Source organism: Oncorhynchus tshawytscha, unplaced genomic scaffold (assembly GCF_018296145.1).
Source record: "Oncorhynchus tshawytscha isolate Ot180627B unplaced genomic scaffold, Otsh_v2.0 Un_contig_5150_pilon_pilon, whole genome shotgun sequence".
NCBI classification, from domain to species: Eukaryota; Metazoa; Chordata; class Actinopteri; order Salmoniformes; family Salmonidae; genus Oncorhynchus; species Oncorhynchus tshawytscha.
This window is the reverse complement of record NW_024609648.1, coordinates 57501-82500: the sequence shown is the minus strand read 5'-3', so window position 1 is coordinate 82500 and position 25000 is coordinate 57501. Positions and strand designations below refer to the sequence as shown.

The window sequence follows — 25000 nt, the reverse complement described above, 5'->3', positions numbered from 1 at the left end:
AGAGAGAGAAGGTTAGAGAGTTGCAGGGAGAGGGAGAGAGAGAGGAAGAGAGAGAGGGAAAGGGGAGAGAGATTGCAGAGGGTGGGAGAGAGAGAGGGTGGGAGAGAGAAAGAGAGAGAGAGGGTGGGAGAGAGAGAGAGAGGGTGGGAAAGAGAGAGAGAGAGGGTGGGAGAGAGAAAGGGGGAGAGGGGGAGGAGAGAGACAGAGAAGGTTAGAGAGTTGCAGGGAGAGGGGGAGAGAGAGAGGAAGAGAGAGAGAGCTGAGATTAGGTTGATGATATTATAAACAGAGGAAAGGGTTTTCATTGTGAAAGAAAGAAAGAAAGAAAGAAAGAAAGAAAGAAAGAAAGAGCTCACCGGAACTTGTAGTCGGAGTATCTCATCTGGTGAGCCCTCAGTTTTGACACCAGGATCTTTATTATGTGGATGAAGATCAGGAAGTTAATCTGTAAAGAACAGGAAGTCAGAAACAAGTGACGACTTGTCAACACACAGAACAGAACAGTGGTGGGTTTGCAAAGAGCTCCGTAGCACTCCATTCTTAGAATTTTTTAAACTTTAAAATGGTTCATCTTCCGTCCCCATAGCATAACCCTTTTGAAGAACCATTTTTGGTTCAAGGTAGAACCCCTTTGAGTTCCATGTAGAACCCCTTTACACAGAGGGTTGTACATGGAACCCAAAAGGGTTCTACCTGGAACCCAAAAGGGTTTTACCTGGAACCAAAAAGGGTTCTCCTATGGGCACAGCCGAAGAACCCTTATGGAACCCATTTTTCTGTGAGTGTACATATTGTAAGATCATAGGGCGGCACACAATTGGCCCAGCATCGTCCGGGTTACGGTTTGGCCGGGGTACGCCGTCTTTGCAAATAAGAATTTGTTCTGACTTGTTAATTAAAGGTTCAAATCAAATAAATCCCAAACAATCTTAGGATGGGAATCGATCTGACCGCGCTTTGTTGGCTATGCACCTTTTAAAGGCAATGCTTCCACGATTGTTGGCTATGCACCTTTTAAAGGCAATGCTTCCATGATTATTGGCTATGCACCTTTTAAAGGCAATGCTTCCACGATTGTTGGCTATGCACCTTTTAAAGGCAATGCTTCCACGATTGTTGGCTATGCACCTTTTAAAGGCAATGCTTCCACGATTGTTGGCTATGCACCTTTTAAAGGCAATGCTTCCATGATTGTTGGCTATGCACCTTTTAAAGGCAATGCTTCCACGATTGTTGGCTATGCACCTTTTAAAGGCAATGCTTCCACGATTGTTGGCTATGCACCTTTTAAAGGCAATGCTTCCACGATTGTTGGCTATGCACCTTTTAAAGGCAATGCTTCCATGATTGTTGGCTATGCACCTTTTAAAGGCAATGCTTCCACGATTGCGGAGACTGAATTCACGGTAAACGGTAAACGCTGCACATATCGGCTCAGTAGGAAATTAACTTTCAATGTCAAACGTGTTGTAACACTGACTTACCGCTAATGGGCCTGAATCCAGACCGTAGCCTTGGTTACAGACACGTTGTGCTGCAGCATAGTCAACTCATATGCTCCTTGTTATGGCTAACACGTTTAAATAGGAGTTGACACGACAGGCTAGCATGTTTAAATAGGAGTTGACACGACAGTCCAAACCGATCTAGGACCGTCAGGCTAGCATGTTTAAATAGGAGTTGACACGACAGTCCAAACAGATCTAGGACCGTCAGGCTAGCATGTTTAAATAGGAGTTGACACGTCAGGCTAGCATGTTTAAATAGGAGTTATCACAACAGTCCTAACAGATCTAGGACCGTCAGGCTAGCATGTTTAAATAGTAGTTGACACGACAGTCCAAACAGATCTAGGACCGTCAGGCTAACATGTTTAAATAGGAGTTGACACGACAGGCTAGCATGTTTAAATAGGAGTTGACACGTCAGGCTAGCATGTTTAAATAGGAGTTGACACGACAGTCCTAACAGATCTAGGACCGTCAGGCTAGCATGTTTAAATAGGAGTTGACACGACAGTCCAAACCGATCTAGGACCGTCAGGCTAGCATGTTTAAATAGGAGTTGACACGACAGTCCTAACAGATCTAGGACCGTCAGGCTAGCATGTTTAAATAGGAGTTGACACGACAGTCCAAACCGATCTAGGACCGTCAGGCTAGCATGTTTAAATAGGAGTTGACACGACAGTCCAAACAGATCTAGGACCGTCAGGCTAGCATGTTTAAATAGGAGTTGACACGACAGTCCAAACAGATCTAGGACCGTCAGGCTAGCATGTTTAAATAGGAGTTGACATGTCAGGCTAGCATGTTTAAATAGGAGTTGACACGACAGTCCAAACCGATCTAGGACCGTCAGGCTAGCATGTTTAAATAGGAGTTGACACGACAGTCCAAACAGATCTAGGACCGTCAGGCTAACATGTTTAAATAGGAGTTGACACATCAGGCTAGCATGTTTAAATAGGAGTTGACACGACAGTCCTAACAGATCTAGGACCGTCAGGCTAGCATGTTTAAATAGGAGTTGACACGACAGTCCAAACAGATCTAGGACCGTCAGGCTAACATGTTTAAATAGGAGTTGACACGACAGGCTAGCATGTTTAAATAGGAGTTGACACGACAGTCCAAACTGATCTAGGACCGTCAGGCTAACATGTTTAAATAGGAGTTGACACGACAGGCTAGCATGTTTAAATAGGAGTTGACACGACAGTCCAAACCGATCTAGGACCGTCAGGCTAACATGTTTAAATAGGAGTTGACACGTCAGGCTAGCATGTTTAAATAGGAGTTAACACGACAGTCCTAACAGATCTAGGACCGTCAGGCTAGCATGTTTAAATAGGAGTTGACACGACAGTCCAAACAGATCTAGGACCATCAGGCTAGCATGTTTAAATAGGAGTTGACACGACAGTCCTAACAGATCTAGGACCGTCATGCTAGCATGTTTAAATAGGAGTTGACTCGACAGTCCTAACAGATCTAGGACCGTCAGGCTAGCATGTTTAAATAGGAGTTGACACGACAGTCCTAACAGATCTAGGACCGTCAGGCTAGCATGTTTAAATAGGAGTTGACACGACAGTCCAAACCGATTTAGGACCATCAGGCTAGCATGTTTAAATAGGAGTTGACACGACAGTCCAAACCTAGGACCATCAGGCTAGCATGTTTAAATAGGAGTTGACACGACAGGCTAGCATGTTTAAATAGGAGTTGACACGACAGGCTAGCATGTTTAAATAGGAGTTGACACGACAGGCTAGCATGTTTAAATAGGAGTTGACACGACAGGCTAGCATGTTTAAATAGGAGTTGACACGACAGTCCTAACCGATCTAGGACCATCAGGCTAACATGTTTAAATAGGAGTTGACACGACAGTCCTAACCGATCTAGGACCGTCAGGCTAGCATGTTTAAATAGGAGTTGACACGACAGTTCAAACCTAGGACCATCAGGCTAGCATATTTAAATAGGAGTTGACACGACAGTCCTAACCGATCTAGGACCGTCAGGCTAGCATGTTTAAATAGGAGTTGACACGACAGTCCAAACCTAGGACCATCAGGCTAGCATGTTTAAATAGGAGTTGAAACGACAGTCCAAACCTAGGACCATCAGGCTAGCATGGTTAAATAGGAGTTGACACAACAGGCTAGCATGTTTAAATAGGAGTTGACACGACAGGCTAGCATGTTTAAATAGGAGTTGACACGACAGGCTAGCATGTTGAGTGCTACGTGAACAGATAAAACTACGTCCTCTGACGTTGACTCAAACGAGTGTCCTAAACCAAACAGACCGGGATAAAGAGGTGAGGGAGTGGCGTTGTGTTGTCACGGGCTACGTAAAACAGCAAAGCAGGAAGTGACCTCACCACCTCTGTCTCTGTGAATACTCAAACACAGGAATTCCTGTAAGGTACAGGAACTACAGCCACTTAGGAAACGGATTGATGTTAGGAAAGTTTGTCGACTCAACTCGACTCGGGGTGTCTCTCTGTGTGTTTTATGGAACCTTTATCTAACAAGGCAGGTCCGTTAAGAACACATTCTTATTTACAATGACGGCCTGTTCATGCCAAACCCGGACGACGGCGGGCCAATTGTGCACCGCCCTATGGGACTCCCAGTCACCATACATCCTGGAATCAAACCAGTGTCTGTAGTGACACCGCTAGCACTGAGATCCAGTGCCTTAGACCACTGCACCACTCGGGGTGCACGCAGGCGGTGTTCCAAATGACACACTGTTCCCTACACAGTGAACAGGATGTGGTGCTCTTTGGGTTTCAGCCCTGATGTGACAGTCGCCGTGACGAATCTCCCTCTTCTATAAACCCATGTTCTGACCTTTCATTAACACCACGGTCATGGCGGGGCAGCAGGGGGTCGAACTCGGTCAGGACTTCATCAGAACACCCAAACGGATATGGAGGAAAGATCGACTGTTGAATTCTGACATACTATATAGGTGGTATGTTGACTTGGAGAGTCTGTCTGATATGACAACTGCCGTGACGAATCTCCCTCTTATATACAGTCAGCCCTTCCAGGAGGAGGCTATTAATAACTCCAGGGTCACATTGGAGTGGTTAGGGGCTAGGAAATTGGGGTCGGGACATCAAACCATAACATCAGGACATCAAACCATAACATCAGGACATCAAACCAAAACATCAGGACATCAAACCATAACATCAGGACATCAAACCATAACATCAGGACATCAAACCATAACATCAGGACATCAAACCATAACATCAGGACATCAAACCAAAACATCAGGACATCAAACCATAACATCAGGACATCAAACCATAACATCAGGACATCAAACCATAACATCAGGACATCAAACCATAACATCAGGACATCAAACCAAAACATCAGGACATCAAACCATAACATCAGGACATCAAACCATAACATCAGGACATCAAACCATAACATCAGGACATCAAACCATAACATCAGGACATCAAACCATAACATCAGGACATCAAACCATAACATCAGGACATCAAACCATAACATCAAACCATAACATCAGGACATCAAACCATAACATCAGGACATCAAACCATAACATCAGGACATCAAACCAAAACATCAGGACATCAAACCATCAAACAAAACCATAACATCAGGACATCAAACCATAACATCAGGACATCAAACCACAGGACAAAACATCATCAAACCATAACATCAGGACATCAAACCATAACATCAGGACATCAAACCATAACATCAGGACATCAAACCATAACATCAGGACATCAAACCAAAACATCAGGACATCAAACCATAACATCAGGACATCAAACCATAACATCAGGACATCAAACCATAACATCAGGACATCAAACCATAACATCAGGACATCAAACCATAACATCAGGACATCAAACCATAACATCAGGACATCAAACCATAACATCAGGACATCAAACCATAACATCGGGACATCAAACCAAAACATCAGGACATCAAACCAAAACAGGACCAAACCAAAAACCCCAAAAATACAGAGAAGGAATTCCGACATGACTTACATCAGCTAGTATGGAGTCTGTCTGATGTATAGGTGCAAAATTCTGGTAACTTTCCCCAAATTCCATGTTTTTTTCCCCCAAAAATTCCAGGTTGGAAGATCCCTGGATTTCCTGCCAATTCCTGACAGATTCCGGGAATCTTCCAACCTGGATTTCTGGGAATTTTGGGAAAGTCCACCCAAACACTATCTTTTGGTATCTGTTTCATCAGTCCATTGTTGACATCGTTCTAAAATGTTTTGCTTGTCACCAATCAAGTTTTCAAGATATGTACTGTAACTTTCAAAATACATAAATAATCTCCGTAATGATACGTTTTGCATCATATGACTATAGATACATGACTGGAATGAGTAGGTGTGTCCATACTGTCTAAACTGACTGGGACTATAGAGACATGACTGGAATGAGTAGGTGTGTCCATACTGTCTAAACTGGGACTATAGAGACATGACTGGAATGAGTAGGTGTGTCCATACTGTCTAAACTGACTGGGACTATAGAGACATGACTGGAATGAGTAGGTGTGTCCATACTGTCTAAACTGACTGGGACTATAGAGACATGACTGGAATGAGTAGGTGTGTCCATACTGTCTAAACTGGGACTATAGAGACATGACTGGAATGAGTAGGTGTGTCCATACTGTCTAAACTGACTGGAGACTATAGAGACTATAGAGACATGACTGGAATGAGTAGGTGTGTCCATACTGTCTAGACTGACTGGGACTATAGAGACATGACTGGAATGAGTAGGTGTGTCCATACTGTCTAGACTGGGGACTATAGAGACATGACTGGAATGAGTAGGTGTGTCCATACTGTCTAGACTGGGACTATAGAGACATGACTGGAATGAGTAGGTGTGTCCATACTGTCTAGACTGACTGGGACTATAGAGACATGACTGGAATGAGTAGGTGTGTCCATACTGTCTAAACTGGGACTATAGAGACATGACTGGAATGTCTAAACTGACTGGGACTATAGAGACATGACTGGAATGAGTAGGTGTGTCCATACTGTCTAAACTGGGACTATAGAGACATGACTGGAATGAGTAGGTGTGTCCATACTGTCTAAACTGACTGGGACTATAGACACATGACTAGAATGAGTAGGTGTGTCCATACTGTCTAAACTGGGACTATAGATACATGACCGGAATGAGTACGTGTGTCCATACTGTCTAGACTGGGACTATAGAGACATGACTAGAATGAGTAGGTGTGTCCATACTGTCTAGACTGACTGGGACTATAGAGACATGACTGGAATGAGTAGGTGTGTCCATACTGTCTAAACTGGGACTATAGAGACATGACTGGAATGAGTAGGTGTGTCCATACTGTCTAGACTGGGACTATAGAGACATGACTGGAATGAGTAGGTGTGTCCATACTGTCTAAACTGGGACTATAGAGACATGACTGGAATGAGTAGGTGTGTCCATACTGTCTAAACTGACTGGGACTATAGAGACATGACTGGAATGAGTAGGTGTGTCCATACTGTCTAAACTGACTGGGACTATAGAGACATGACTGGAATGAGTAGGTGTGTCCATACTGTCTAAACTGGGACTATAGAGACATGACTGGAATGAGTAGGTGTGTCCATACTGTCTAGACTGGGACTATAGAGACATGACTGGAATGAGTAGGTGTGTCCATACTGTCTAAACTGGGACTATAGAGACATGACTGGAATGAGTAGGTGTGTCCATACTGTCTACTGGGACTATAGAGACATGACTGGAATGAGTAGGTGTGTCCATACTGTCTAAACTGGGACTATAGAGACATGACTGGAATGAGTAGGTGTGTCCATACTGTCTAAACTGGGACTATAGAGACATGACTGGAATGTCTAAACTGACTGGGACTATAGAGACATGACTGGAATGAGTAGGTGTGTCCATACTGTCTAAACTGGGACTATAGAGACATGACTGGAATGTCTAAACTGACTGGGACTATAGAGACATGACTGGAATGAGTAGGTGTGTCCATACTGTCTAAACTGACTGGGACTATAGACACATGACTGGAATGAGTAGGTGTGTCCATACTGTCTAGACTGACTGGGACTATAGAGACATGACTGGAATGAGTAGGTGTGTCCATACTGTCTGAACTATAGAGACATGACTGGAATGAGTAGACTGGGACTATAGAGACATGACTGGAATGAGTAGGTGTGTCCATACTGTCTAAACTGGGACTATAGAGACATGACTGGAATGAGTAGGTGTGTCCATACTGTCTAAACTGGGACTATAGAGACATGACTGGAATGAGTAGGTGTGTCCATACTGTCTAGACTGGGACTATAGAGACATGACTGGAATGAGTAGGTGTGTCCATACTGTCTAGACTGGGACTATAGAGACATGACTGGAATGAGTAGGTGTGTCCATACTGTCTAGACTGGGACTATAGAGACATGACTGGAATGAGTAGGTGTGTCCATACTGTCTAGACTGGGACTATAGAGACATGACTGGAATGAGTAGGTGTGTCCATACTGTCTAGACTGGGACTATAGAGACATGACTGGAATGAGTAGGTGTGTCCATACTGTCTAAACTGACTGGGACTATAGAGACATGACTGGAATGAGTAGGTGTGTCCATACTGTCTAGACTGGGACTATAGAGACATGACTGGAATGAGTAGGTGTGTCCATACTGTCTAAACTGACTGGGACTATAGAGACATGACTGGAATGAGTAGGTGTGTCCATACTGTCTAGACTGGGACTATAGAGACATGACTGGAATGAGTAGGTGTGTCCATACTGTCTAGACTGGGACTATAGAGACATGACTGGAATGAGTAGGTGTGTCCATACTGTCTAAACTGGGACTATAGAGACATGACTGGAATGAGTAGGTGTGTCCATACTGTCTAAACTGACTGGGACTATAGAGACATGACTGGAATGAGTAGGTGTGTCCATACTGTCTAGACTGGGACTATAGAGACATGACTGGAATGAGTAGGTGTGTCCATACTGTCTAAACTGGGACTATAGAGACATGACTGGAATGAGTAGGTGTGTCCATACTGTCTAAACTGGGACTATAGAGACATGACTGGAATGAGTAGGTGTGTCCATACTGTCTAGACTGGGACTATAGAGACATGACTGGAATGAGTAGGTGTGTCCATACTGTCTAGACTGGGACTATAGAGACATGACTGGAATGAGTAGGTGTGTCCATACTGTCTAGACTGGGACTATAGAGACATGACTGGAATGAGTAGGTGTGTCCATACTGTCTAAACTGGGACTATAGAGACATGACTGGAATGAGTAGGTGTGTCCATACTGTCTAGACTGGGACTATAGAGACATGACTGGAATGAGTAGGTGTGTCCATACTGTCTAGACTGGGACTATAGAGACATGACTGGAATGAGTAGGTGTGTCCATACTGTCTAAACTGACTAGGACTATAGAGACATGACTGGAATGAGTAGGTGTGTCCATACTGTCTAAACTGACTGGGACTATAGAGACATGACTGGAATGAGTAGGTGTGTCCATACTGTCTAGACTGACTGGGACTATAGAGACATGACTGGAATGAGTAGGTGTGTCCATACTGTCTAAACTGGGACTATAGAGACATGACTGGAATGAGTAGGTGTGTCCATACTGTCTAAACTGACTGGGACTATAGAGACATGACTGGAATGAGTAGGTGTGTCCATACTGTCTAGACTGGCTAGACTGGGACTATAGAGACATGACTGGAATGAGTAGGTGTGTCCATACTGTCTAGACTGTCTAGACTGGGACTATAGAGACATGACTGGAATGAGTAGGTGTGTCCATACTGTCTAAACTGACTGGGACTATAGAGACATGACTGGAATGAGTAGGTGTGTCCATACTGTCTAAACTGGGACTATAGAGACATGACTGGAATGAGTAGGTGTGTCCATACTGTCTAAACTGGGACTATAGAGACATGACTGGAATGAGTAGGTGTGTCCATACTGTCTAAACTGACTGGGACTATAGAGACATGACTGGAATGAGTAGGTGTGTCCATACTGTCTAAACTGACTGGGACTATAGAGACATGACTGGAATGACTGTCTAGACTGACTGGAATGGAATGAGTAGGTGTGTCCATACTGTCTAAACTGACTGGGACTATAGAGACATGACTGGAATGAGTAGGTGTGTCCATACTGTCTAGACTGGGACTATAGAGACATGACTGGAATGAGTAGGTGTGTCCATACTGTCTAAACTGGGACTATAGAGACATGACTGGAATGAGTAGGTGTGTCCATACTGTCTAAACTGGGACTATAGAGACATGACTGGAATGAGTAGGTGTGTCCATACTGTCTAAACTGGGGACTATAGAGACATGACTGGAATGAGTAGGTGTGTCCATACTGTCTATACTGGGACTATAGAGACATGACTGGAATGAGTAGGTGTGTCCATACTGTCTATACTGGGACTATAGAGACATGACTGGAATGAGTAGGTGTGTCCATACTGTCTAGACTGGGACTATAGAGACATGACTGGAATGAGTAGGTGTGTCCATACTGTCTAAACTGGGACTATAGAGACATGACTGGAATGAGTAGGTGTGTCCATACTGTCTAAACTGGGACTATAGAGACATGACTAGAATGAGTAGGTGTGTCCATACTGTCTAGACTGGGACTATAGAGACATGACTGGAATGAGTAGGTGTGTCCATACTGTCTAGACTGGGACTATAGAGACATGACTGGAATGAGTAGGTGTGTCCATACTGTCTAAACTGGGACTATAGAGACATGACTGGAATGAGTAGGTGTGTCCATACTGTCTAGACTGGGACTATAGAGACATGACTGGAATGAGTAGGTGTGTCCATACTGTCTAAACTGACTGGGACTATAGAGACATGACTGGAATGAGTAGGTGTGTCCATACTGTCTAAACTGACTGGGACTATAGAGACATGACTGGAATGAGTAGGTGTGTCCATACTGTCTAGGGGACTATAGAGACATGACTGGAATGAGTAGGTGTGTCCATACTGTCTAAACTGACTGGGACTATAGAGACATGACTGGAATGAGTAGGTGTGTCCATACTGTCTAGACTGGGACTATAGAGACATGACTGGAATGAGTAGGTGTGTCCATACTGTCTAAACTGGGACTATAGAGACATGACTGGAATGAGTAGGTGTGTCCATACTGTCTAAACTGGGACTATAGAGACATGACTGGAATGAGTAGGTGTGTCCATACTGTCTAAACTGGGACTATAGAGACATGACTGGAATGAGTAGGTGTGTCCATACTGTCTAAACTGACTGGGACTATAGAGACATGACTGGAATGAGTAGGTGTGTCCATACTGTCTAGACTGGGACTATAGAGACATGACTGGAATGAGTAGGTGTGTCCATACTGTCTAAACTGACTGGGACTATAGAGACATGACTGGAATGAGTAGGTGTGTCCATACTGTCTAAACTGGGACTATAGAGACATGACTGGAATGAGTAGGTGTGTCCATACTGTCTAAACTGGGACTATAGAGACATGACTGGAATGAGTAGGTGTGTCCATACTGTCTAGACTGACTGGGACTATAGAGACATGGGACTATGACTGGAGAGACATGACTGGAATGAGTGGAATGGTGGTGTCCATACTGTCTAACTGGGACTATAGAGACATGACTGGAATGAGTAGGTGTGTCCATACTGTCTAGACTGGGACTATAGAGACATGACTGGAATGAGTAGGTGTGTCCATACTGTCTAGACTGGGACTATAGAGACATGACTGGAATGAGTAGGTGGGACTATAGAGACATGACTGGAATGAGTAGGTGTATCCATACTGTCTAGACTGGGACTATAGAGACATGACTGGAATGAGTAGGTGTGTCCATACTGTCTAGACTGGGACTATAGAGACATGACTGGAATGAGTAGGTGTGTCCATACTGTCTAAACTGGGACTATAGAGACATGACTGGAATGAGTAGGTGTGTCCATACTGTCTAGACTGGGACTATAGAGACATGACTGGAATGAGTAGGTGTGTCCATACTGTCTAGACTGGGACTATAGAGACATGACTGGAATGAGTAGGTGTGTCCATACTGTCTAAACTGACTGGGACTATAGAGACATGACTGGAATGAGTAGGTGTGTCCATACTGTCTAGACTGGGACTATAGAGACATGACTAGAATGAGTAGGTGTGTCCATACTGTCTAAACTGGGACTATAGAGACATGACTGGAATGAGTAGGTGTGTCCATACTGTCTAGACTGGGACTATAGAGACATGACTGGAATGAGTAGGTGTGTCCATACTGTCTAAACTGGGACTGGGACTATAGAGACATGACTGGAATGACTGGAATGTAGGTGTGTCCATACTGTCTAAACTGACTGGGACTATAGAGACATGACTGGAATGAGTAGGTGTGTCCATACTGTCTAAACTGGGACTATAGAGACATGACTGGAATGAGTAGGTGTGTCCATACTGTCTAAACTGGGGACTATAGAGACATGACTGGAATGAGTAGGTGTGTCCATACTGTCTAAACTGGGACTATAGAGACATGACTGGAATGAGTAGGTGTGTCCATACTGTCTAAACTGGGACTATAGAGACATGACTGGAATGAGTAGGTGTGTCCATACTGTCTAAACTGACTGGGACTATAGAGACATGACTGGAATGAGTAGGTGTGTCCATACTGTCTAGACTGGGACTATAGAGACATGACTGGAATGAGTAGGTGTGTCCATACTGTCTAGACTGGGACTATAGAGACATGACTGGAATGAGTAGGTGTGTCCATACTGTCTAAACTGGGACTATAGAGACATGACTGGAATGAGTAGGTGTGTCCATACTGTCTAAACTGGGACTATAGAGACATGACTGGAATGAGTAGGTGTGTCCATACTGTCTAGACTGGGACTATAGAGACATGACTGGAATGAGTAGGTGTGTCCATACTGTCTAAACTGGGACTATAGAGACATGACTGGCATGAGTAGGTATGTCCATACTGTCTAGACTGGGACTATAGAGACATGACTGGAATGAGTAGGTGTGTCCATACTGTCTAAACTGGGACTATAGAGACATGACTGGAATGAGTAGGTGTGTCCATACTGTCTAAACTGGGACTATAGAGACACTGGGACTATAGAGACATAACTGGAATGAGTAGGTGTGTCCATACTGTCTAGACTGGGACTATAGAGACATGACTGGAATGAGTAGGTGTGTCCATACTGTCTAAACTGACTGGGACTATAGAGACATGACTGGAATGAGTAGGTGTGTCCATACTGTCTAAACTGACTGGGACTATAGAGACATGACTGGAATGAGTAGGTGTGTCCATACTGTCTAAACTGACTGGGACTATAGAGACATGACTGGAATGAGTAGGTGTGTCCATACTGTCTAAACTGGGACTATAGAGACATGACTGGAATGAGTAGGTGTGTCCATACTGTCTAAACTGACTGGGACTATAGAGACATGACTGGAATGAGTAGGTGTGTCCATACTGTCTAAACTGACTGGGACTATAGAGACATGACTGGAATGAGAAGGTGTGTCCATACTGTCTAGACTGGGACTATAGAGACATGACTGGAATGTCTAAACTGACTGGGACTATAGATACATAACTGGAATGAGTAGGTGTGTCCATACTGTCTAAACTGGGACTATAGAGACATGACTGGAATGAGTAGGTGTGTCCATACTGTCTAAACTGGGACTATAGAGACATGACTGGAATGAGTAGGTGTGTCCATACTGTCTAAACTGACTGGGACTATAGAGACATGACTGGAATGAGTAGGTGTGTCCATACTGTCTAGACTGGGACTATAGAGACATGACTGGAATGAGTAGGTGTGTCCATACTGTCTAAACTGGGACTATAGAGACATGACTGGAATGAGTAGGTGTGTCCATACTGTCTAAACTGACTGGGACTATAGAGACATGACTGGAATGAGTAGGTGTGTCCATACTGTCTAGACTGGGACTATAGAGACATGACTGGAATGAGTAGGTGTGTCCATACTGTCTAAACTGGGACTATAGAGACATGACTGGAATGAGTAGGTGTGTCCATACTGTCTAAACTGGGACTATAGAGACATGACTGGAATGAGTAGGTGTGTCCATACTGTCTAAACTGGGACTATAGAGACATGACTGGAATGAGTAGGTGTGTCCATACTATAGAGACATGACTGGAATGAGTAGGTGTGTCCATACTGTCTAAACTGGGACTATAGAGACATGACTGGAATGAGTAGGTGTGTCCATACTGTCTAGACTGGGACTATAGAGACATGACTGGAATGAGTAGGTGTGTCCATACTGTCTAACTGGGACTATAGAGACATGACTGGAATGAGTAGGTGTGTCCATACTGTCTAAACTGGGACTATAGAGACATGACTGGAATGAGTAGGTGTGTCCATACTGTCTAAACTGGGACTATAGAGACATGACTGGAATGAGTAGGTGTGTCCATACTGTCTAGACTGGGACTATAGAGACATGACTGGAATGAGTAGGTGTGTCCATACTGTCTAGACTGGGACTATAGAGACATGACTGACTGAAATGAGTAGGTGTGTCCATACTGTCTAAACTGGGACTATGAGAGACATGACTGGAATGAGTAGGTGTGTCCATACTGTCTAGACTGGGACTATAGAGACATGACTGGAATGAGTAGGTGTGTCCATACTGTCTAAACTGACTGGGACTATAGAGACATGACTGGAATGAGTAGGTGTGTCCATACTGTCTAAACTGACTGGGACTATAGAGACATGACTGGAATGAGTAGGTGTGTCCATACTGTCTAAACTGGGGACTATAGAGACATGACTGGAATGAGTAGGTGTGTCCATACTGTCTAAACTGGGACTATAGAGACATGACTGGAATGAGTAGGTGTGTCCATACTGTCTAGACTGGGACTATAGAGACATGACTGGAATGAGTAGGTGTGTCCATACTGTCTAAACTGGGACTATAGAGACATGACTGGAATGAGTAGGTGTGTCCATACTGTCTAAACTGGGGACTATAGAGACATGACTGGAATGAGTAGGTGTGTCCATACTGTCTAAACTGACTGGGACTATAGAGACATGACTGGAATGAGTAGGTGTGTCCATACTGTCTAAACTGACTGGGACTATAGAGACATGACTGGAATGAGTAGGTGTGTCCATACTGTCTAAACTGGGACTATAGAGACATGACTGGAATGAGTAGGTGTGTCCATACTGTCTAAACTGACTGGGACTATAGAGACATGACTGGAATGAGTAGGTGTGTCCATACTGTCTAAACTGGGACTATAGAGACATGACTGGAGACTACTGGAATGAGACATGACTGGGACTATAGAGGAATGAGGGTGTGTCCATACTGTCTAAACTGGGACTATAGAGACATGACTGGAATGAGTAGGTGTGTCCATACTGTCTAAACTGACTGGGACTATAGAGACATGACTGGAATGAGTAGGTGTGTCCATACTGTCTAAACTGGGGACTATAGAGACATGACTGGAATGAGTAGGTGTGTCCATACTGTCTAGACTGGGACTATAGAGACATGACTGGAATGAGTAGGTGTGTCCATACTGTCTAAACTGACTGGGACTATAGAGACATGACTGGAATGAGTAGGTGTGTCCATACTGTCTAAACTGACTGGGACTATAGAGACATGACTGGAATGAGTAGGTGTGTCCATACTGTCTAACTGGGACTGGGACTATAGAGACATGACTGGAATGAGTAGGTGTGTCCATACTGTCTAAACTGGGACTATAGAGACATGACTGGAATGAGTAGGTGTGTCCATACTGTCTAAACTGGGACTATAGAGACATGACTGGAATGAGTAGGTGTGTCCATACTGTCTAAACTGGGACTATAGAGACATGACTGGAATGAGTAGGTGTGTCCATACTGTCTAAACTGGGACTATAGAGACATGACTGGAATGAGTAGGTGTGTCCATACTGTCTATAGAGACATGACTGGGACTATAGAGACATGACTGGAATGAGTAGGTGTGTCCATACTGTCTAAACTGACTGGGACTGGAATGATAGAGAATGACTGACTGGAATGAGTAGGTGTGTCCATACTGTCTAAACTGGGACTATAGAGACATGACTGGAATGAGTAGGTGTGTCCATACTGTCTATACTGGGACTATAGAGACATGACTGGAATGAGTAGGTGTGTCCATACTGTCTAAACTGACTGGGACTATAGAGACATGACTGGAATGAGTAGGTGTGTCCATACTGTCTAAACTGACTGGGACTATAGAGACATGACTGGAATGAGTAGGTGTGTCCATACTGTCTAAACTGACTGGGACTATAGAGACATGACTGGAATGAGTAGGTGTGTCCATACTGTCTAGACTGGGACTATAGAGACATGACTGGAATGAGTAGGTGTGTCCATACTGTCTAAACTGGGACTATAGAGACATGACTGGAATGAGTAGGTGTGTCCATACTGTCTAAACTGACTGGGACTATAGAGACATGACTGGAATGAGTAGGTGTGTCCATACTGTCTAAACTGGGACTATAGAGACATGACTGGAATGAGTACGGTGTGTCCATACTGGTGTGTCCATACTGTCTAAACTGACTGGGACTATAGAGACATGACTGGAATGAGTAGGTGTGTCCATACTGTCTAAACTGGGACTATAGAGACATGACTGGAATGAGTAGGTGTGTCCATACTGTCTAAACTGGGACTATAGAGACATGACTGGAATGAGTAGGTGTGTCCATACTGTCTAGACTGACTGGGACTATAGAGACATGACTGGCATGAGTAGGTATGTCCATACTGTCTAGACTGGGACTATAGAGACATGACTGGAATGAGTAGGTGTGTCCATACTGTCTAAACTGGGACTATAGAGACATGACTGGCATGAGTAGGTATGTCCATACTGTCTAGACTGGGACTATAGAGACATGACTGGAATGAGTAGGTGTGTCCATACTGTCTAAACTGGGACTATAGAGACATGACTGGAATGAGTAGGTGTGTCCATACTGTCTAAACTGGGACTATAGAGACATGACTGGAATGAGTAGGTGTGTCCATACTGTCTAAACTGACTGGGACTATAGAGACATGACTGGAATGAGTAGGTGTGTCCATACTGTCTAGACTGGGACTATAGAGACATGACTGGAATGAGTAGGTGTGTCCATACTGTCTAGACTGGGACTATAGAGACATGACTGGAATGAGTAGGTGTGTCCATACTGTCTAGACTGGGACTATAGAGACATGACTGGAATGAGTAGGTGTGTCCATACTGTCTAGACTGGGACTATAGAGACATGACTGGAATGAGTAGGTGTGTCCATACTGTCTAAACTGGGACTATAGAGACATGACTGGAATGAGTAGGTGTGTCCATACTGTCTAAACTGGGACTATAGAGACATGACTGGAATGAGTAGGTGTGTCCATACTGTCTAAACTGGGGACTATAGAGACATGACTGGAATGAGTAGGTGTGTCCATACTGTCTAAACTGGGACTATAGAGACATGACTGGAATGAGTAGGTGTGTCCATACTTCTAGACTGGGACTATAGAGAAATGACTGGAATGAGTAGGTGTGTCCATACTGTCTAACCTGACTGGGACTACAGAGACATGACTGGAATGAGTAGGTGTGTCCATACTGTCTAAACTGACTGGGACTATAGAGACATGACTGGAATGAGTAGGTGTGTCCATACTGTCCAAACTGACTGGGACTATAGAGACATGACTAGAATGAGTAGGTGTGTCCATACTGTCTAAACTGGGACTATAGAGACATGACTGGAATGAGTAGGTGTGTCCATACTGTCTAAACTGGGACTATAGAGAAATGACTGGAATGAGTAGGTGTGTCCATACTGTCTAAACTGACTGGGACTATAGAGACATGACTGGAATGAGGGACTATAGATACATGACTGGAATGAGTAGGTGTCCATACTGTCTAAACTGGGACTATAGAGACATGACTGGAATGAGTAGGTGTGTCCATACTGTCTAAACTGACTGGGACTATAGAGACATGACTGGAATGAGTAGGTGTGTCCATACTGTCTAAACTGACTGGGACTATAGAGACATGACTGGAATGAGTAGGTGTGTCCATACTGTCTAAACTGGGACTATAGAGACATGACTGGAATGAGTAGGTGTGTCCATACTGTCTAAACTGGGACTATAGAGACATGACTGGAATGAGTAGGTGTGTCCATACTGTCTAGACTGGGACTATAGAGACATGACTGGAATGAGTAGGTGTGTCCATACTGTCTAAACTGACTGGGACTATAGAGACATGACTGGAATGAGTAGGTGTGTCCATACTGTCTGACTGGGACTATAGAGACATGACTGGAATGAGTAGGTGTGTCCATACTGTCTAGACTGGGACTATAGAGACATGACTGGAATGAGTAGGTGTGTCCATACTGTCTAGACTGGGACTATAGAGACATGACTGGAATGAGTAGGTGTGTCCATACTGTCTAGACTGGGACTATAGAGACATGACTGGAATGAGTAGGTGTGTCCATACTGTCTAGACTGGGACTATAGAGACATGACTGGAATGAGTAGGTGTGTCCATACTGTCTAGACTGGGACTATAGAGACATGACTGGAATGAGTAGGTGTGTCCATACTGTCTAAACTGACTGGGACTATAGAGACATGACTGGAATGAGTAGGTGTGTCCATACTGTCTAAACTGGGACTATAGAGACATGACTGGAATGTCTAAACTGACTGGGACTATAGAGACATGACTGGAATGAGTAGGTGTGTCCATACTGTCTAAACTGACTGGGACTATAGAGACATGACTGGAATGAGTAGGTGTGTCCATACTGTCTAAACTGACTGGGACTATAGAGACATGACTGGAATGAGTAGGTGTGTCCATACTGTCTAGACTGGGACTATAGAGACATGACTGGAATGAGTAGGTGTGTCCATACTGTCTAAACTGACTGGGACTATAGAGACATGACTGGAATGAGTAGGTGTGTCCATACTGTCTAAACTGTCTAAACTGGGACTATAGGACTATAGAGACATGACTGGAATGAGTAGGTGTGTCCATACTGTCTAAACTGACTGGGACTATAGAGACATGACTGGAATGAGTAGGTGTGTCCATACTGTCTAAACTGACTGGGACTATAGAGACATGACTGGAATGAGTAGGTGTGTCCATACTGTCTAGACTGGGACTATAGAGACATGACTGGAATGAGTAGGTGTGTCCATACTGTCTAAACTGGGACTATAGAGACATGACTGGAATGAGTAGGTGTGTCCATACTGTCTACTGGGACTACTGGGACTATAGACTATAGACATGACTGGAATGAGTAGGTGTGTCCATACTGTCTAAACTGACTGGGACTATAGAGACATGACTGGAATGAGTAGGTGTGTCCATACTGTCTAAACTGGGACTATAGAGACATGACTGGAATGAGTAGGTGTGTCCATACTGTCTAGACTGGGACTATAGAGACATGACTGGAATGAGTAGGTGTGTCCATACTGTCTAAACTGACTGGGACTATAGAGACATGACTGGAATGAGTAGGTGTGTCCATACTGTCTAAACTGACTGGGACTATAGAGACATGACTGGAATGAGTAGGTGTGTCCATACTGTCTAAACTGGGACTATAGAGACATGACTAGAATGAGTAGGTGTGTCCATACTGTCTAAACTGGGACTATAGAGACATGACTAGAATGAGTAGGTGTGTCCATACTGTCTAAACTGGGACTATAGAGACATGACTGGAATGAGTAGGTGTGTCCATACTGTCTAAACTGGGACTATAGAGACATGACTGGAATGAGTAGGTGTGTCCATACTGTCTAAACTGGGACTATAGAGACATGACTGGAATGAGTAGGTGTGTCCATACTGTCTAAACTGGGACTATAGAGACATGACTGGAATGAGTAGGTGTGTCCATACTGTCTAAACTGACTGGGACTATAGAGACATGACTGGAATGAGTAGGTGTCCATCCATACTGTCTATACTGACTGGGACTATAGAGACATGACTGGAATGAGTAGGTGTGTCCATACTGTCTAAACTGACTGGGACTATAGAGACATGACTGGAATGAGTAGGTGTGTCCATACTGTCTAACTGACTGGGACTATAGAGACATGACTGGAATGAGTAGGTGTGTCCATACTGTCTAAACTGGGACTATAGAGACATGACTGGAATGAGTAGGTGTGTCCATACTGTCTAAACTGACTGGGACTATAGAGACATGACTGGAATGAGAATAGGTGTGTCCATACTGTCTAAACTGGGACTATAGAGACATGACTGGAATGAGTAGGTGTGTCCATACTGTCTAAACTGGGGACTATAGAGACATGACTGGAATGAGTAGGTGTGTCCATACTGTCTAAACTGACTGGGACTATAGAGACATGACTGGAATGAGTAGGTGTGTCCATACTGTCTAGACTGGGACTATAGAGACATGACTGGAATGAGTAGGTGTGTCCATACTGTCTAAACTGGGACTATAGAGACATGACTGGAATGAGTAGGTGTGTCCATACTGTCTAAACTGGGACTATAGAGACATGACTGGAATGAGTAGGTGTGTCCATACTGTCTAAACTGACTGGGACTATAGAGACATGACTGGAATGAGTAGGTGTGTCCATACTGTCTAAACTGGGACTATAGAGACATGACTGGAATGAGTAGGTGTGTCCATACTGTCTAGACTGGGACTATAGAGACATGACTGGAATGAGTAGGTGTGTCCATACTGTCTAGACTGGGACTATAGAGACATGACTGGAATGAGTAGGTGTGTCCATACTGTCTAAACTGGGACTATAGAGACATGACTGGAATGAGTAGGTGTGTCCATACTGTCTAAACTGACTGGGACTATAGAGACATGACTGGAATGAGTAGGTGTGTCCATACTGTCTAGACTGGGACTATAGAGACATGACTGGAATGAGTAGGTGTGTCCATACTGTCTAGACTGGGACTGGGACTGGAATGAGAGACATGACTGGACTATGAGACATGACTGGAATGAGTAGGTGTGTCCATACTGTCTAAACTGGGACTATAGAGACATGACTGGAATGAGTAGGTGTGTCCATACTGTCTAAACTGGGACTATAGAGACATGACTGGAATGAGTAGGTGTGTCCATACTGTCTAAACTGACTGGGACTATAGAGACATGACTGGAATGAGTAGGTGTGTCCATACTGTCTAAACTGACTGGGACTATAGAGACATGACTGGAATGAGTAGGTGTGTCCATACTGTCTAAACTGGGACTATAGAGACATGACTGGAATGAGTAGGTGTGTCCATACTGTCTAAACTGACTGGGACTATAGAGACATGACTGGAATGAGTAGGTGTGTCCATACTGTCTAAACTGGGACTGGGACTATAGAGACATGACTGGAATGAGTAGGTGTGTCCATACTGTCTAAACTGGGACTATAGAGACATGACTGGAATGAGTAGGTGTGTCCATACTGTCTAGACTGGGACTATAGAGACATGACTGGAATGAGTAGGTGTGTCCATACTGTCTAAACTGGGACTATAGAGACATGACTGGAATGAGTAGGTGTGTCCATACTGTCTAAACTGACTGGGACTATAGAGACATGACTGGAATGAGTAGGTGTGTCCATACTGTCTAAACTGGGACTATAGAGACTGGAATGAGTAGGTGTGTCCATACTGTCTAACTGACTGGGACTATAGAGACATGACTGGAATGAGTAGGTGTGTCCATACTGTCTAAACTGGGACTATAGAGACATGACTGGAATGAGTAGGTGTGTCCATACTGTCTAAACTGACTGGGACTATAGAGACATGACTGGAATGAGTAGGTGTGTCCATACTGTCTAACTGGGACTATAGAGACATGACTGGGGAATGAGAGACATGACTGGAATGGTGTGTCCATACTGTCTAAACTGACTGGGACTATAGAGACATGACTGGAATGAGTAGGTGTGTCCATACTGTCTGACTGGGACTATAGAGACATGACTGGAATGAGTAGGTGTGTCCATACTGTCTAGACTGGGACTATAGAGACATGACTGGAATGAGTAGGTGTGTCCATACTGTCTAGACTGGGACTATAGAGACATGACTGGAATGAGTAGGTGTGTCCATACTGTCTAGACTGGGACTATAGAGACATGACTGGAATGAGTAGGTGTGTCCATACTGTCTAGACTGGGACTATAGAGACATGACTGGAATAGAGTGAGGTGTGTCCATACTGTCTAGACTGGGACTATAGAGACATGACTGGAATGAGTAGGTGTGTCCATACTGTCTAGACTGGGACTATAGAGACATGACTGGAATGAGTAGGTGTGTCCATACTGTCTAGACTGGGACTATAGAGACATGACTGGAATGAGTAGGTGTGTCCATACTGTCTAAACTGACTGGGACTATAGAGACATGACTGGAATGAGTAGGTGTGTCCATACTGTCTAGACTGGGACTATAGAGACATGACTGGAATGAGTAGGTGTGTCCATACTGTCTAAACTGACTGGGACTATAGAGACTATTATGACTGGAATGAGTAGGTGTGTCCATGACTGGAATGAGTAGGTGTGTCCATACTGTCTAGACTGGGACTATAGATACATGACTGGAATGAGTAGGTGTGTCCATACTGTCTAAACTGGGACTATAGAGACATGACTGGAATGAGTAGGTGTGTCCATACTGTCTAAACTGACTGGGACTATAGAGACATGACTGGAATGAGTAGGTGTGTCCATACTGTCTAAACTGGGACTATAGAGACATGACTGGAATGAGTAGGTGTGTCCATACTGTCTAAACTGGGACTATAGAGACATGACTGGAATGAGTAGGTGTGTCCATACTGTCTAAACTGGGACTATAGAGACTGGGACTGGAATGAGTAGGTGTGTCCATACTGTCTAAACTGGGGACTATAGAGACATGACTGGAATGAGTAGGTGTGTCCATACTGTCTAGACTGGGACTATAGAGACATGACTGGAATGAGTAGGTGTGTCCATACTGTCTAAACTGGGACTATAGAGACATGACTGGAATGAGTAGGTGTGTCCATACTGTCTAAACTGGGACTATAGAGACATGACTGGAATGAGTAGGTGTGTCCATACTGTCTAGACTGGGACTATAGAGACATGACTGGAATGAGTAGGTGTGTCCATACTGTCTAGACTGGGACTATAGAGACATGACTGGAATGAGTAGGTGTGTCCATACTGTCTAGACTGGGACTATAGAGACATGACTGGAATGAGTAGGTGTGTCCATACTGTCTAAACTGGGACTATAGAGACATGACTGGAATGAGTAGGTGTGTCCATACTGTCTAGACTGGGACTATAGAGACATGACTGGAATGAGTAGGTGTGTCCATACTGTCTAGACTGGGACTATAGAGACATGACTGGAATGAGTAGGTGTGTCCATACTGTCTAAACTGGGACTATAGAGACATGACTGGAATGAGTAGGTGTGTCCATACTGTCTAGACTGGGACTATAGAGACATGACTGGAATGAGTAGGTGTGTCCATACTGTCTAAACTGACTGGGACTATAGAGACATGACTGGAATGAGTAGGTGTGTCCATACTGTCTAAACTGGGACTATAGAGACATGACTGGAATGAGTAGGTGTGTCCATACTGTCTAAACTGACTGGGACTATAGAGACATGACTGGAATGAGTAGGTGTGTCCATACTGTCTAGACTGACTGGGACTATAGAGACATGACTGGCATGAGTAGGTATGTCCATACTGTCTAGACTGGGACTATAGAGACATGACTGGAATGAGTAGGTGTGTCCATACTGTCTAAACTGGGACTATAGAGACATGACTGGCATGAGTAGGTATGTCCATACTGTCTAGACTGGGACTATAGAGACATGACTGGAATGAGTAGGTGTGTCCATACTGTCTAAACTGGGACTATAGAGACATGACTGGAATGAGTAGGTGTGTCCATACTGTCTAAACTGACTGGGACTATAGAGACATGACTGGAATGAGTAGGTGTCCATACTGTCTAGAACTGGGACTATAGAGACATGACTGGAATGAGTAGGTGTGTCCATACTGTCTATACTGACTGGGACTATAGAGACATGACTGGAATGAGTAGGTGTGTCCATACTGTCTAAACTGACTGGGACTATAGAGACATGACTGGAATGAGTAGGTGTGTCCATACTGTCTAGACTGGGACTATAGAGACATGACTGGAATGAGTAGGTGTGTCCATACTGTCTAAACTGGGACTATAGAGACATGACTGGAATGAGTAGGTGTGTCCATACTGTCTAAACTGGGACTGACTAGAATGACATGACTGGAATGAGACTAGGTGTGTCCATACTGTCTAAACTGACTGGGACTATAGAGACATGACTGGAATGAGTAGGTGTGTCCATACTGTCTAAACTGGGACTATAGAGACATGACTGGAATGAGTAGGTGTGTCCATACTGTCTAGACTGGGACTATAGAGACATGACTAGAATGAGTAGGTGTGTCCATACTGTCTAGACTGGGACTATAGAGACATGACTAGAATGAGTAGGTGTGTCCATACTGTCTAAACTGGGACTATAGAGACATGACTGGAATGAGTAGGTGTGTCCATACTGTCTAGACTGGGACTATAGAGACATGACTGGAATGAGTAGGTGTGTCCATACTGTCTAGACTGGGACTATAGAGACATGACTGGAATGAGTAGGTGTGTCCATACTGTCTAGACTGGGACTATAGAGACATGACTGGAATGAGTAGGTGTGTCCATACTGTCTAAACTGGGACTATAGAGACATGACTGGAATGAGTAGGTGTGTCCATACTGTCTAGACTGGGACTATAGAGACATGACTGGAATGAGTAGGTGTGTCCATACTGTCTAAACTGACTGGGACTATAGAGACATGACTGGAATGAGTAGGTGTGTCCATACTGTCTAAACTGACTGGGACTATAGAGACATGACTGGAATGAGTAGGTGTGTCCATACTGTCTAGACTGGGACTATAGAGACATGACTGGAATGAGTAGGTGTGTCCATACTGTCTAAACTGACTGGGACTATAGAGACATGACTGGAATGAGTAGGTGTGTCCATACTGTCTAAACTGACTGGGACTATAGAGACATGACTGGAATGAGTAGGTGTGTCCATACTGTCTAGACTGGGACTATAGAGACAT

At 44.1% G+C, this 25000-nt stretch overlaps 1 protein-coding gene across 1 annotated transcript in view; it reads right to left on the bottom strand.

Moving 5' to 3' along the window:
* LOC121845377 (glucagon receptor-like) overlaps positions 1 to 25000 on the bottom strand; it is a 47234-nt gene that overhangs the window by 6391 nt on the left and 15843 nt on the right. The window contains exon 10 of the mRNA XM_042316628.1: positions 357 to 445. Within this exon, the coding sequence (XP_042172562.1) occupies positions 357 to 445 (89 nt within the window). The remainder of the gene's footprint in view (positions 1 to 356; positions 446 to 25000) is intronic.